This window comes from Monomorium pharaonis, chromosome 2 (assembly GCF_013373865.1).
Source record: "Monomorium pharaonis isolate MP-MQ-018 chromosome 2, ASM1337386v2, whole genome shotgun sequence".
NCBI classification, from domain to species: Eukaryota; Metazoa; Arthropoda; class Insecta; order Hymenoptera; family Formicidae; genus Monomorium; species Monomorium pharaonis.
The window spans coordinates 21883728-21900421 of record NC_050468.1 but is presented as its reverse complement, the minus strand read 5'-3'; the positions used below and the strand labels follow the sequence as shown (position 1 = coordinate 21900421).

At 35.9% G+C, this 16694-nt stretch overlaps 2 protein-coding genes across 13 annotated transcripts in view; one reads left to right on the top strand and one right to left on the bottom strand.

Annotated features, from left to right (window-relative positions):
- LOC105834480 (disks large 1 tumor suppressor protein) overlaps positions 1 to 11699 on the top strand; it is a 401711-nt gene extending 390012 nt beyond the window's left edge. For 6 of the 11 annotated variants that reach the window (XM_036283261.1, XM_036283260.1, XM_036283262.1 and 3 more), the window contains 9 exons: positions 588 to 690; positions 1371 to 1409; positions 2934 to 2975; positions 4358 to 4474; positions 6088 to 6237; positions 6332 to 6504; positions 8687 to 8796; positions 8882 to 8973; positions 9263 to 11699. In XM_036283261.1, coding sequence (XP_036139154.1) covers positions 588 to 690; positions 1371 to 1409; positions 2934 to 2975; positions 4358 to 4474; positions 6088 to 6237; positions 6332 to 6504; positions 8687 to 8796; positions 8882 to 8973; positions 9263 to 9372 — 936 coding nt within the window. In that variant the 3' untranslated portion in view covers positions 9373 to 11699. The remainder of the gene's footprint in view (positions 1 to 587; positions 691 to 1370; positions 1410 to 2933; positions 2976 to 4357; positions 4475 to 6087; positions 6238 to 6331; positions 6505 to 8686; positions 8797 to 8881; positions 8974 to 9262) is intronic. The other 5 variants (XM_036283263.1, XM_036283265.1, XM_036283267.1 and 2 more) reach the window with 5 other exon arrangements.
- A 3436-nt stretch (positions 11700 to 15135) lies between these two features.
- LOC105834483 (mucin-5AC) overlaps positions 15136 to 16694 on the bottom strand; it is a 188535-nt gene continuing 186976 nt past the window's right edge. For both annotated transcript variants that reach the window (XM_036283290.1, XM_036283289.1), the window contains one exon: positions 15136 to 16573. In XM_036283290.1, coding sequence (XP_036139183.1) covers positions 16149 to 16573 — 425 coding nt within the window. In that variant the 3' untranslated portion in view covers positions 15136 to 16148. The remainder of the gene's footprint in view (positions 16574 to 16694) is intronic.

Sequence of the window (16694 nt, the reverse complement as noted above, 5' to 3'; positions counted from 1 at the left end):
AGGTAAAACATTAAATTATGAAATCTGATTAATAACATATCATTTATTATCTTAAAATTAATTGAAAAGTATTGGTAAAAAAAGATAGTTCTTTGCATACACAACACAAGTTACAGTTTCGCAATATTCTCGTGATACAAAATGACTTGTAACGTGTGTAATCGAAAAACGTATCGAAATATCCGATAATGTTTCGTCCAGATTCATTCAACACTAATGGAATAGAGATGTTTAATTAAATATGCATCGCAAATGATATTCACAACTGTCTGTTTCCACCTGCAAAAGCTGAAGGATTAATTCCAAATTTACATGACAATGCAGCCGTGATATTTAAAAAGAATACAATTTCTCCAAAAATGACATCTCGATTAAGAATTTATACAACTTTATAAAAAAAGTTATATCATAATTTAATACTTTCTGATTTTTATACAAACAATTATTTGAATTGTAAGTTTTTATTCTATTTTCTGGAAAAGTCGTAACTGTTTGATAGAATTTGTTTCTCATGAATAGATTCATCGACGCAAAAAATTCAGAAGCATATGATTTGTTGATTGCGTAAATAAACTTGTTAATTTCAGCAATCAACACTAGACCGGAAGAAGAAGAACTTTTCGTTTAGCAGAAAGTTCCCGTTCATGAAGAGCAAAGACGACAAGTCCGAGGATGGCTCCGATCAGGAACGTGAGTGTCTAAAATGTGACTGTTATTCCGTCCCCTTGCACGTTCTGTGCATGTTTGGCCCATATTTACTGTGTTTTACGTGTTTTTTCTCGCCGTATGTATTCGCCTATACTTATACCGTGCGATTTAACCGCTGAAGTTATTCCTCACCCTCAAGCCTCGGGCCGCCAGTCTTCGCATTCGCGAGGGATTAAATTTTTATTAATAATTCACAATTTCACGTCTTTTTGTTTATTTAGAAAATTTGATCGAGAACATTATAGTTTAACACATTGTTAAGATTAAAGAGATAATTTTTTTTTTTTCATCATTTACATTAGCAGTAAAGCAACTTTTTCCGCGCCTATTCCGTAATGCCAATGTTTGCCTAAATATTTAATGCGTCTACAATTTCATAATTACCGTGTTTTAAAAGTCAATTTTTCAAGATTTTGAAATAAACGATTATAAAAAAAATTACAAAGTCGATGTGACGATGTACGGAAAATATGATTTTCCGTACAAAGACCAAGAGTTATAATTTTCAATTGAGCAAGTAAGATTTATAAGAATTAATATAAAGTTAAGTCCCAGTACTCCGGTGTGATGAGCCCCGATCAAACACGCCCAAGTCCCGAATGAGCTTTTGTGTTTTACGATGTGAAAACGTGACATGTGTTTTGTTTTGCCTGCTTGTGTAGGAACGCCCACCACACCCGAGAATGAGAACGATCCCACCCGTAAGTATCTTAATTAGACAAGTAATAAGCTCCGTAAATGTGCGCTTACGCCATTTATCATGCGCAATGACGCCAGCAGTGACGTCAGCAGAGCAAGCTTTAAAATCCACGCCAAAACACGTGAAATTCTGTAACGGTATATCAAGTTAGAAAATATAATTTGCAATGATTTAAAGAAATTTTATTTTTTATTTCTAATAAAATAGATTATTTAATGTTTTTCATCGTCAGAATTAAAAAATCGAAAACGTAAGATTTTATGTTAATTGTAACAAGAGAAATTATTCGCGGCAGTCGTTTTTTAATTTGCCTTATCTCAGATAGAATTCGAGTTTTGGCCGAGATTGAATCTCGCAATGTTGCATCGCGTGCATCATGTCGCTTGCGTACAACCATTCAACAGCCGCGGCAGCTTTATTTGCGCCTTTCGACCTCGCTTACGCATGCTGCACCTTGAACTTTTCTGCTCCTCACAAAGTCTCTGACAACTAACAACCTCCACCGACATTCTCTTATCTACGCTCTCGACTCCGCTTCTAACTTTCGGCTTTTCATTACTAGAGGTTCACAAGTAGTCCGTAGTTACAGTCCAGCACGTTAGAGCGATGTTCCTCTCAGTAGCTCGTAAATTTTTTCTCTCTTTTTTTTCCCCTTTTTTTCCACGAAAGGATAGTAGACGCAATAGAAACGCATTCCCGTTCGTTTTAAAAATCATATCACGAAGCACCTCATCCTTCATCAGACGCATTCAGTGATACCTCAGGATTGGGTAAAAACCGAAAAAGAAATATTGAAATGCTAGATGCATGTACGTCGCATTCTCATTGTGTTAGATCGAGAACAGATCTCGCTCCTCGAACGATGTAACATGCAATTCGGTCTCTGATCTCGCGATCAACTGGAAGGTACACACACACACACACACACACACACACACACACACACACACACACACACATGCACACGCACACGCACACTTACACTCCTTAACACTTAGCTGATGGCGAAAGGAAGAGTGTTGCAGTCTTAAGTTGCACACACAGCTGATATTGGTTTTTTCCTTTACGGGTCACAAATGCGATAGTTTCTCTCGAGCACGAGCTCTCCGTAGTAAGACTTTAACGATTATGTACCTATCGATGTCGTAAGAACAAAATCACATTGATAATATGAACGACTCTACATTGCACCTCTAACGTAATCCTGTCACACGTAACACGCGACAAATAACACGCACAAATGTTCTTGTGATTATTGAATGTTGATTAATTAATTAACGGTCAAATCACGACTTCAAAGGATAATACGGATGATTCGAATCCATTCGCGTGTCGCATCTCGAATCTGCAAACACACTCGCATCTTCATCGAAATCATTTCGTGCGTGACATCGGAATCGCGCGCGCACACAGTAGGAGAATCCTCGAGAGTCTATAGCGCTTGTAATTATTTCTAGCGATAATTAACGGCCGCTTACTTAGTACGCAACGTATACTGAAATGTATTCAACTTGTTATGTTCTAGCATTCATGCTGTGCTACACCCAGGACGACACTAACACTGAAGGTAATCATGTCTCTCTCTTCTCTCTTCGCTCCCGCTCTATGTCGCTATCTTTAGTTCCTCCCTCTTATCCCCTCTTCTACATTCTCTATTTATCTATTTCTATCTTTCTCTCTCTCTCTTTTTATATATACATATATGAAATATATGTATATATATATATATATATATATATATATATATACATATTATATACGATATCTTTCCTATATACTCTTCCTCACACCAAAGAGATCGTATTGCCTGGGTCAGCCACGCGGGATAATGAATTTCGGTCACGATATTGTTTCGCGATTACGCACATGCTCGGATAGTTTAATAAATATAATTAATATGGATACAAGAATTACATTAGTGTTAATTATCACATTAACGTTCATTACCTGCTACAATATTATTTAACATAAAATAAGGTGCGGGTGGATGTTAACACGTTCACGCAGTGAAGAGAATATAAATTCAACATAGCAGGTTGAAATTTATCGAAAATGTGTAACAAACGACAATGACGTTTCAGAATTTATAATTATAATAATTTGTGCGCGAAACATTCTCTGATCGAAAATCTCGTCCCTTTATTCGTCCATCATTTCATCCTTGCGAGAGATGATCGATCACGCTTGTTGTATTCATTTACCAGCAATAATTTAGCAACCAAATATATATATTATGTCAGCCTTTATTATACGTCGCCGTGGGCAGTAAAGCACGTCTATTGTTTCGTTCCAATGGCAATATGCATATTCATATCGGATGAAAAGGTCAACTCGAAATCTTCATTAGTTAGTAATGATTACGTTTGTACTAGCTAGGCATATATATGAGAAATTTACTCAAGCCTAATGAATACCAATGATACGCAACCGTGAACATTAATACGCGATGGAACAATTATTACAGAGTGATACGACCAATGTTTAAGAATATGATTAATAATATGTAACATACAATATGCAAGTTTTAAATTACAGTTTTAAAAAATAATATAATTTCTTGTATTTTCCAATGTTTCTATGTATAGAAGTTTCTATATATAAATGCAGAATTTGTTTGCCCTACAAAATTGAGAAATGCAGACTATATTTGCGAGAAGTACCAATATATAATTTCGAGTTGAACTTAAAATACTTGCCGATTACCGAGAGCGTTTGGTGACTTTTGTTACGAGCGCGTTATCTGTCCGCGAAATTTCGCGTTCTTTTAGAGTCTCAGCTTGAGATCTTAATTATTCGATACTCTTCCTCCGTCGCCGCCGTTCATCACTCGCCTCTCATTCATCACGTATTTTCCATCTCTTTATCTACATCTCTCTCTCTCTCTCTCTCTCTCTCTCTCTCTCTCTCTCTCTCTCTCTCTCTCTCTCTCTCTTTTCTTATTTATTCAAGATTTGTCTTGCGCTGCGGGGAGTAAAGAAATTTTGTATCGCGTTCAGCTGCCGTATATGGAGGAACTCACGTTAGTTTATCTGGAAATGGAGGGCGACGAGCCCGATGACGAGCTTAGTAAGTCGTAGCCGAGAGCAAATGTGTGAACCGTAGTGTGAGCGCGGCGCGCGCACACAAAAAGTCGATTTGTTCCTATAGGAGACTAACGCAGATCGTAAACGATTGTAACCCTGTCGACGGGCGATTATCCCAAGAAAGAAAAAAGAAATATTCGTGAGAATGAATAACTAAACATTATTGTTTGCAATCCCTGTGTCAGCTAACGATATCCTGGACATATCGATCCCTTCGATCTCCCATTAACGCTTTCATCGTAACGCGAATCAGACGCGAGGGACGAATGCTTCGTTTAAACTGTCACAAGATTACATGACGCGTCTCGACGTTTTCTCATCGTGTTTTCGCTATTATCGAGTTTACATTATCTTGCGAGGCGTAACGACGCAATCGGTCTCTACAACTTTTCGCTAAATTTATTTCCCGGCGATAAAAATCGCGATCGAGAACGGAGAACAATCGCGCGAGTACAATACCTCGGTTTAAGGCGCACCAATTGAGAAACGTCTGTCTCCTTCGACAGCCGTTAATTTCCTCCGGGCTGCTGTTCGTGTTAAATTACCGACAAGACGCGTCCCTGCGCACAATTGAGACGGCCGTGCAACGTGCCACTATCAACGCAATCTGTTTTCTCGTTTTCTTTTCTCTTCCGCCGTTCTCCATCCCTACCATCTCCTTCTCTTTCTCCTCCTCCTCCTCCTCCTGCTCCTCCTTCGGTCGTAGAGCCCGTAGACATTAACAGCAGCAGAACGCAATTAGAGCGCTCAGATAGTCGAGGAAATCGCGTTGCTTCTTCTCGTCGCGCCGGAAACGCGACGAGTAAATTCCGGATTATTGTGTTCGATTATTGCAACTGAAACCCGGGAAAAAGCGACGTGGCCACATTAACATCGAGTTCATGACGTGTATTAGCAGTGCGAAGTATTGATTACAATCCCAACTTCCCTCTGTCTATCTTTCTCTTTAGATATCTCTATTTCTATCTCTATCTATCTTTTTTTATCAAGTATTGGTTTATAGTCGCTATACATACTAACATCACTTGTGCACTCTTGACGTTCCTGGATCGCTTAAATTTTATATTCATTAAGAGGTATATTAGCTTGCCTCCCGCTTTCGATTTCGCTCAAACGCTGAGAGCATGTTCGTGACTCGTCCGACGAGAGAAATGTGTACTTGTCTGAACCGCCAATGGAGCCAAAAGTCGGAGTCCGCTTGAGACAGTTGAAGGACTGTCACACTGGACAGTCTAACCGATTTGTCGAGTCACCGGCCAGAGATTGTTTCAAGTGGCTCCGACAAACGCATATCGCTCACTGTGTGTAACATTGTCCCGCGTCTCCATTTCGTGGAAGTGTCAATCAATCAACGACATCATCGAGGACCGTCGTCATCGGGAAGTAGAGTCGCTCGGGTGTCTCGTGTTTGTCTTTCTTCTTCTTGGATGAGAATGTTATCGCTTTTTCTGTTTTCTACTGTCTGAGTGGGCGGACTTGTGCGCCGTCGAAGGAGATCGCGATTGATCGCTTGTTGAATGATGACGACGAACCCCCTTTTCGAGTCTTCGGGGGCGCGTCGTAGACGTCCATATACATTCGATTAAACAATTACAGGCAGCGAAGAGAACGTGCTCTCGTACGAGGCCGTGCAGCAGTTAACGATACAGTACACGCGTCCCGTGATCGTTCTCGGGCCGCTCAAGGACCGCATCAACGATGACCTCATCTCCGAGTTCCCTGATAAATTTGGCAGCTGTGTTCCACGTGAGTTCTACCGATAATTCGATAATCGCTAGCGTCCTTAACGGTGTCCTTCCCTTATGATGTTACACATCCATCTTTGTCCACTTGCCTACAGACACGACCAGGAGTAGAAGAGAATACGAAGTGGACGGACGAGATTATCACTTCGTGGCATCGAGGGAGCAAATGGAGAGGGACATACAGAATCATTTATTCATAGAGGCCGGACAATATAACGACAATCTTTACGGAACATCCGTTGCATCTGTGCGAGAAGTTGCTGAAAAGGTATGTAATTTTATAATACATTAACACAAGCTCGAGATTTCTCATACTTTACAATCTGTCTAATAAGAACGTAATCGTAACTTCGAAATCATTTATTATAATAAAATTTTTTTTTTTTAATATACATATTGTTAGATTAATACTACAACATTTTTATATTATTACTAGCTATGCCCTGCCACGTGTGCCTCTCTATTCTTATGCTACGTTTTTTTCAAATTTTCTTTGCTTTCGTTGTTTAACTTTCAAGAGCCTTGCTTTACTGTTGCTCTTTTTATTTTATTTTTGAATAAGCATTTATCTATCTTTAATAAATTCTAATATTCATTGATTCACGTACTTCTAACTTACTTTATTTATTTATTGCCATTGGCACTGTATTCAATTAATTTGTTTCTATTTATTGTTTTGTATTTTTATTATAATGTAATATAAATCTTATTTTATTAAAACTTTGAAATAATTTTCAATTAAACCGAATTTTTTTTTAAATATCCATTTTTTTAAATTAAGCATTTTGAATTAGAGTGTATGTATTTAATTTATTATTGATTAATTTTATGAATCAATATTTTGTTATTTTTTTCTAAAAGCTGCCATGGATTTAGAAATCCATTCAAAAGAGTGTTTTAAATAAATTCCTTTTTTTCAATAAAATAACAGTCATCTTTATTTCTCTTATTACCTTAATTTAAACACAATAGAAACATTCTTCGCCTCTCCCTGTCTCTCCCCATCTCTCCCCGTCTCTCCCGGTCTCTCCCCGTCTCTCCGGTCTTTCCCCGTTTCTCTTCGTCTCTCCCAGTATCTCCCGGTCTCTCTCCGTCTCTCCCGGTCTCTCCCCGTCTCTTCTGGTCTCTCCCCGTCTCTCCCGGTCTCTCCCCGTCTCTCCCGGTCTCTCCCCGTTTCTCCCCGTCTCTTCCGGTCTCTCCCCGTCTCTCCTTATCTCTCCCTGTCTCTCCCGGTCTCTCCCCGTCTCTCCCCGTCTCTACTCGTCTCTCCCCGTCTCTACTCGTCTCTACCCGTCTCTCCCCGTCTCTCTCGGTCTCTCTCGGTCAATATAATTATTTTGAAATTATTTAATTTAAAATGATTTAATTTAAAATAATTAATATCATATCTATAATTATTTCGAAATTAGTGTTTGATTTTACCTTTTTTAATATCCTGTATTTGTCCTTTCATATAAACATTTTTCTCAAATTTTTTATTATTTAAATTTACCATTCAAGCATTTATCTATCTTTAATAAATCTAATATTTATTTATTTACATACTTCTAACTTACTTCATTTATTTATTGCCTTTGGCACTGTATTCAATTAATTTGTTTCCCGGTATATCCAAAATCAAACTCCATAAGAACACTCCTATTTTCGAATGCAACATTGTGTCAAAATTTCAAATCCTACCATTGATTCTAAATTGTCATATACACGCTAAAAGAAACATTCTCAAATTAAAGGTTTGCATTTATGAAACGACCAGTAATAAATCTAATATTCATTTATCCGCGTACTTCTAACTAAATTCAATACAACGTTGTGTCAAAATTACAAAAAAATATCATTAAAAAAATATTGTTTAAAATTAAATTATGGCCATCATTTTTGAAACACGGTATTTCCAAATTCAGACCCCATAAGAACACTCCCGGTTACGAATGCAACATTGTATCAAAATTTCAAAGCAATCGATGAAAAACTTACGGAGATCTTAAATGAGGAACAAACGTTTACATTTTTATTTATATAGATATTGACACCTCTGAGACATGTTTTCCATTAAATTGATAGTATTATTAAAATAAAGATCTTTATATAAAACGAATCTACTACTTCAATTTCTACATTTTTTTTTCAATTTTAGTTTTATATTTACTTATGTTTTTTTAAACATACAACGTTTTTAATCTTGTCAAGTATGTGCAGAGAAATTCGAGTTTGAATTATTTTGCATGTGCGGTACACATTGAATTTGTCTTTTTTCACAAAAATCAGATAAATGGTCTTTAATTTGAAAGTTGTGAAGGAAATCTCGATATTTGCTTTACCACTAGAATTTTCCGTCTTACATTTTCGAAATAAAAGTTATGCCGGTCACACTTTTATTATACTTACAAACTTTGGTTATGTCACATTGTATTACACCAATGAAGAATATTTGTAATTATTGATTATAGGGCAAGCACTGTATCCTTGATGTAAGTGGGAATGCTATCAAGAGGTTACAAGTAGCACAACTTTATCCTATTGCTATCTTTATCAAGCCGAAATCAGTGGAGTCTGTCATGTGAGTTCAATAATCATCGATCTTAAATACAAAAAAAATTTCATTACTGCCTGTTTTATTAAATCTGGCGTTTATAATTAAACAGGGAGATGAACAAGAGGATGACCGAGGAACAAGCCAAGAAAACGTATGAGCGTGCTCTCAAGATGGAGCAAGAATTTGGTGAATATTTTACTGGTACGTCTCATTTACGTTTATAAGACTTCCTATTACATTTGATTTAAATAAACTTCATCTAAATATTACAGGATTATTCTTTATTGATTTTTTACTAGTAGCATCAAATGTTCATAACATTCTAACGCAACGTAATGCAACTTATTGAAATTCATACAAAGTCAATCAAGATTTTTGAAAATTATGAAGAAAATCGTATTTGATCAAATATGAATTTATTCGATGTAAAAATGATAGTACAATTTAAATGTTCTCGTTCGGTAATTAAATCAATATACTTTGTTTGTAGCCGTCGTTCAAGGAGACACCCCCGAGGAGATCTATGTAAAGGTGAAGGAGGTCATCTCTGAGCAATCAGGACCGAACATTTGGGTTCCGTGCAGGGACCAGCAGCTGTGACGTCCTGCCCCCCAAGCTCAGCAAGGGCCCAACGCTTGGACCCTGCCACCGAGGCGACAAGCTTAATTATTCACGATAAATAAGATTAATTAACGCTCTAACATCCTTTCCTGATCCTTCCTTGCCTCCTTGTATCCCATATCTTATGTAGCACAAAAAGCTCTACTTAAGACGCGTAACACGACATAAATCGCCGCAGAGAATTTAAGTCGAAAGAATACTTAAACGATGGGGGCACACGATATCACCGACCATTTCCCCGCGGAGAATTGATAAAGTCAGTCGGGACGCGTGATTTATTCTCCTATAAGTTCAAAATCTAATGGAGGATTGTTGAAGAAAAAACGAGGAGATCTGGGCACGTTTGCACGTGCTTGTCGTGTTGAATTTTATCGCAACTGAAGTCTCCGATTTAAAAAAACGACGGAGAGAAATTCGTAAATTTTATCGCATGATCGTCGATTATTTGTGTGTGTGATCGTCCCTAATTTTATTAATTAACCTCGCGAGAGAATTTAGAATTGCTCGAAAAGATTAGATTCAGCGTATATCGAAACGCAAGCAACTCGGAAGAGTTCTCAAACTTGATCGAGCTATCAACTGCGAAATGCAAACACTTTACCGCTCATATTCGGACGCGGTATTTTTTAATGTACTTAAGCGCAGTTAGCGCGCCGGGAACGTCGAGCGAATTCGACGAACTTGAATAGAGAAAAAGGGAATCGCGGGTAGGAGAGTAAATTGTAGGCCCAGCGACATTGTGTATGTGTTAATGAGAACCTCACAGGATTAAAAGAAGCAGTAAATGAAAAAAGCAGAAAAAAGAGAAAAGAAACCTCACAGGACAAATCTTTAGATGCTAGGTACACATAACGATATATAATGTTTTGTACAGCTAGATAACTAAGCCAGTAACTGGGTTATGTGCAACATTATATTTGTGGAATGGGCGATGCGAAGAGAGAAAGAAAAAAATGAGAGAAAGAGAGAGAGAAAACAAAAAAACACTATTGTATAATTTAAATATTACTACTAAATTATTATTATTAGTAGGTATTATTGTAAATACATATATATTCGCGTATATCGAGACGGAGGGCCGTAGTAAAAGATAAAGAATGAGAAAAAGAGATAGAGGGAGGAAGAAGAGTCTGACAAGACTTTTTTTCACACGCGACTTGGCTACATAATGTAATGCAGCATCCTGAAATAAAGAATTTTCACGCCGATCAGTCACGCTCCCGTAGAAAGCTTCAACGCGAGCATAGGTGTATGCTGCTCCTTCGTATTTTAAAATATAGTTCTTGGCACTGGATCAGCAGTCGTCGCTGATCGAACGTGAGGTTTAGCTTGCACGAGATCTTCAGTGCAATCGGCTGAAGAAAAAAAAAAGAGAAAAATCATGCTTGATGATGTACTTACCGCGGGGGAACTGCGAAAGGTGCGAACGGACAAAACTGCGACGGTCGAAAAAAAAGAAACTAATTGGGTTCCGTGGAATACTGAGCAGTGAATTTGTTGAATAGTAAGCGAAGATTTTTCATCTAATGAATTCATGTCTAGAATGCGGCTCTCAAATCCCTCGCCTGGCCTTCACTCGTTCATCGGGGCTGTGAGCTCGCGATCGCATGTCACTATGCATAATGCTTTGTCCGCTTGCTCCTTCCGTTTCCGTAACATTAATCATGCGCGAGAAGGTATGATAATTGATTCTCCCAATAGAACACGAGCGGAAAATGTCAAATTGTTACGAACACGAGGTGTCATTACGGTAATTTAATTGTAATATAGCCGCATTGTTGTCGTAATATGGAGACGTGATGCGAATGGCGATCACGAGAGACAATGGCGACGATGATGATAATGATGTTGACGATGATGACAACAATGATAATATAGCCAACGTGTGCGGGCGCAACACGCGACGGTCACCTTTGTCGCCTGGAATAAAGCCGGACGTTTCCTTTTCTTTATTTCCGTAGTAACATTTACTCGCGGGGAACGATAATATTGTGCGGACACATGCTTTCAGGCTATTTTTTTTCCTACCGCGAGTCCTAGATTATTAAGCGCGATTATCATATGAGATAGAACAAGGTACGAAGCGACGAGCTTCGGCTTGTGCCTGAAGGACAGAAGGCCTGGCTTCGCCGAGTTGAAAAATGTCTGTCTCGATGTAAAAGACCGTATATAAAGAGAATAATTACCGCAGACACCTATTATACACCTCTATAGTCTATTTAATAATATTACTTATTAAATTGTCAATCTCATGTTCACCTTGTTTCATCGTTTTTAAATAGTTAATAAACGTTTTACCAATTTTACTATTGTAGTCTGTATATTTCCTTCCCACTCCTTTTGTACGTCCATAAAAAATATGAAATATTATAATATTAAATAATTGATATTATATTCAAAAAGTAAACATATTCCTATATTTAAAGAATAGTTGTTGAATAATTAAAACAATTCTCATATTTGTGTATAAATAACAATGTACATGATATAAAATATATATTTTCAAAATCAATTTTAAGTTAAAACTTAATTATCATTTCTACATTATTACATGTTCCGTTATATATAAAAATAAAAATAAGCTTTGCAATTTGAAACATAATTAGAAAAACATGTAAAAAAATTAAAATAATCTTGTTACATTTAATGCAGTTTTCAACATTGTAGTAATGAAATGACTGGGATTAGTGGACAGAAATAAAAGTTTCAGTAAAAATACTTGTTTTTATTACATCGATCGGTTAAATCATTACTGTTACATTAGCGAAAAAAAATCACAAATATTTTTTCTGTATTTAGAAAGTTATTCGGGTCCATCGTGACTCGCTTGTAACGACTACGGCAATGACAATAATAACGATTTCCTCTTTACACGAATCACAGTACGATTCTAATTTGTTCATCAGCTTCAACGTTGTTTCGAACTAAATCTCTGAAATAAAATATATTTGTATATATATATATTTATTTATATTTATATATTTGTTCATATCTTTTATATATGTATATAGATATACACTTTTATATATGTATATATGTATCTATATATAAAATGTGTATATTTATATATATTTATATGTAACTTCTGTTTTTCTTTATCCGCATTAAAGCAGCAGCATTAACACATTTAGAAGTTTCTTGAATATATAAATACAAGGGGGGTAATAGAAGGGAGAGGCATTATGTAAATGTTACATGACTAAGAAAATTTACATCCATCGTTTAACTACTATGTATATATGATACAATAAAAAAGCGCATAGGTTCATATATGATGATGATAATAATAATAATAATAATAATAATAATAATAATAATAATAATAATAATAATAATAATAATAATAATAATAGCAGCAGCAGCAGCAGCAGTAGTGATAATAGTGGCTATAGTCGCGGTAGTGATAGTAGCAGTAATAATAGTAGTAGTAAATGTTTCTAATAATCGTAACGTGACATATGTACAACCTTATAGTATATCTCATGTCATACAACATGACTATCTCGAGGTCGGTTAATGCTTTATATTATACACAAATAGTATACGCTAATATAAACAAGTATCGTGGTCTACTTATACTTTAACTACTTAAAGATAAAAGATACATACAATACGTACACCACGGTTTCCTATCATTTGTCAGACAGAAAAGTAACTCTTCCGCAATTCGCTCCCCTTTATCTTTATTTCGTTTTCCCTTATTGAAAATATGTCGTATATACAGTATAATGTAACCGCATGCCCATCCTCTCGATATCCGTCAGCTAAATAAAAATTATAAGCCGCCCGAATGCGCACTGTCGCTTACGCGACATATATTAACATTAATCAATATCACTCAATTAATTAGATATTAATTAATTAATTGTCCCTTATATAACGGATAATCTTTTTTCCTTGAACTAGCTACTGTACACACATACGCACTGATACGCGTCGCTCGGACGAACACACGCATTGACATACGCATCTGTAATCAGTATACCGTCAATTTATTTTCAAGAATACGTGGATTTTTCCCTGAGACTGATTATAACGATTGAAACCTCTGTGCTGCATATAGCGCTAAAATAAACGGCATCTTAAGCATCCTAAGCGAAACCAAACTATTCCGCAAACTATTCTTTTTTTTCTTATCTCGTTTCGCATCATCGCAATGCACTATTTAGCATAGATTTAGCAGATATTTATCTCCGCCCATCCAAAGATCAATGCAGTAACATCGCGAGATAAGTACAATCAATACATCCTTTCCAAATTGATTCTGTACAAGTTTAAAATAACTTCTCATCTCCTATATATATAAAATTTGCATTCCTAAATTGCTTCAATCAAATACAGCATCACTTTGGTGATCTACACTCGCTGATTTATCTCTTCATTATCCCAAATTTCTGTATATCGAATTAATTACAATAAAAATGTGATTTTTTATTATTAAATATATTTTCCAATTTAATCCTTTTCAATTTATTATATTTTATTATAATTGCATCTCCTTATGTTCTACAAAACTTCTCTTTTCCATTTTAGAAATGTTTTCTTATAGCGAGTATCTCCGATCACCGATCGGACGCGTTAACTTTGTCCTGACATTATTACACAAAAACAAAAAGAATTTGAAGATAAAATGTAAAAAAACGGACATATTATTGCACAATGAGCGTTTTTCAACGGCCTTTTTCTGCCGCTTTATATTCTTAGTTCCTCGAAATAATTGCATATCTTCTTTACATTGCTAGAAGTAATAATCATACACTTAAGTCGGTAGTCATAGTCGAATCTTATATTTAAGATTATCTTAAATATTTTTAAGATGTCATCAACTACTCACAGACTTGCATTAGCATCTTAAGATATTACTTGAGACGGTCTTGTAATAAAACTCAACTATGAATACTGGCCTTAAACCAACGAAACAAAAAACATTATTCCATGAATTGCACTTGCCACAATACAAGAATTGAGCCATTAACACATCCTCTGAGTCTTTTGTCCGAATTAAAATTAATTGCTGGAAGCTGTACAAGAACTTCTTATATAAATTAAAAATCATTTTATATATGTATATATATATACTTATACAAATATACACAATATACAATATATATGTATGTGTATATATGTATATATATGTATGTTGTATGTGTGTGTATCTATATATATATATACACACACACACACACACCTACACATACAAATTTATATATATATAGCTGCATATAGTTATATATATTAAAAATAGCAAAATATTAAAAATAGAACTAGACAACAGATATGCACCTTTATATGTGACGGTGTTTCCTTAATGAATCAAGTATTATTCGGGACTCAGTGAATTGAAATTTAATTTAACTAACTTTTCAAGCACCTATTCGCGATAGTTAATTAACACATTTCATAAATATAACTCGCACGGCATAAAATACAAAGTCTTCTCTAACATAAGAAAAAACAAAGACTAAGTGTGGTAACATCCATGATAGCAATTTCAATTATGTTACGCTCTCTTAAGGACGAGTCTCGATCTTTCAACGATACGTTCCGTAATAGTAACTTAAAAAAGAAAAATCAACATTAACGCACATGGGCACATGGCGTTTTAATTTTATTGAATCTCGCAGTGAAGTTCCGTAAAATCAGAGAACCTTCTTAAAGCCACGTGCGAGATAAAAATATATCTGGTATGATCAGCTACGTTTTCTCGCGCTCTTAAGATAATTATTACTTTTTACGTTATTATTTTTATTATTACTATTCCAAGACTTGGTTCGACGATTGAGAGAAACCTACTGTCAATGATTTCATTTTCCTGACATTGTAATCGCCCAAACAACATATCTTCTTTTAACTCGCCTAAAAGCGTTACATTAACGAACTTCTGATTATTTATTCAGTCCTTAAGAGAATTAATAAAATATCCTCGTTCTAGGGATATATATTACGTATATATCCCAATTAAATACTGTTAAATAATGTCACAGGTAGCTGTTTCTTCACTCTTAGCAGTGCATTAGTAGACACTTTGTTTAAAACTACATTTGCACAGCTATGTGCTTCAAAGTTAGTTTAATTGCGCGTTACGCTCCCGGCAGAATATCGGCATATTACCGACTTTCTTTATTTTATTTCGATTGACATTCATCAGTTGAATGAAGGAACGGAACCGATTATGTGCGTATCTCTTATCACTTTAGTCAAGCTCCATTTTGCTATACTTTGCACTATAAGAAATCGAGAGGAAAAAATTAATTATCAGTGTCGGTCAGTTCGATTTATTCTCGAAGTTTAAGACAAATCGGCAGGGTCAGTCTTTGGACACACGTAAAAGCACCGATCTTCATTGTTGTGTCAATCAGTCTTTCTTTTTTCAGGGACGAGCTTTCCAGATGAACAGGATTTACATCAGTCATTTAAAATTCTTTTCACATATTGTAGGAACCTGTTCCTCTTCTTAACGCATCGTCAAATAGTTACCAAAACAGTCTGATCTTATAACATTATTTACTTTTCAGCGATAACTTAAATCGCTATAATTTTTATAATTGTCATTGCATTTCAATAAATAATTGGCTATAGAATGATACCGCTCAGTCCGTAGTATTTTTGTTACGAATATCTTGTCGTTTTCTTCCTTGTTGTCGCTCGCGTTTCATAGTAGCTTTGCCTTCAACTTTCTTCTGATGTTCCTTGGCCGGAATCGAAGTCGATGGTTTTGATGTCTGGGGAGATGATCGCCCCAGAGACGCCTCTTGTCACCTAAGACTAATCAACACTTTCTCCACGTTCAGCAGGGACTTCACCTTGTCGTTGTACTTGATAAGTGTGACCTTGGAGCCACGCACATTGATTCTTTCGCCACCGCTCAGCAGATGACAGCAGCGAGTTTGTTCCAAGAAATCTGGTAGCTTCAATTCACGCATCACATCGCGATGCGCAATCGTAGGTGGCCCAGAATATGCTTTTGGATTAATTTGGCGGAGAAGAGCGTCACGGCTTTTTATTCTCAAAACCGCCATGAGATCTTGAAGTAACACCCATTTATCGGGATCGTTGTTCAAAGTGAAAAGAACAGGCAGATTGATGTCGCTTACTTCCATTTCGATATTATCTAACTCATCTGATTCAAGATTATCCGATGGAACATTATCGAGCGGATTGTAGCCCGTCTCTTCTGAATCTGAAAATAAATGTATAATTAATTCTCTCATTAAAAATAATTATCTGAAATATACATATAAGATATATTTTAAACTTTTAAGTATGCTGGACAAGGATTTATTATCAATATTGATGTCACT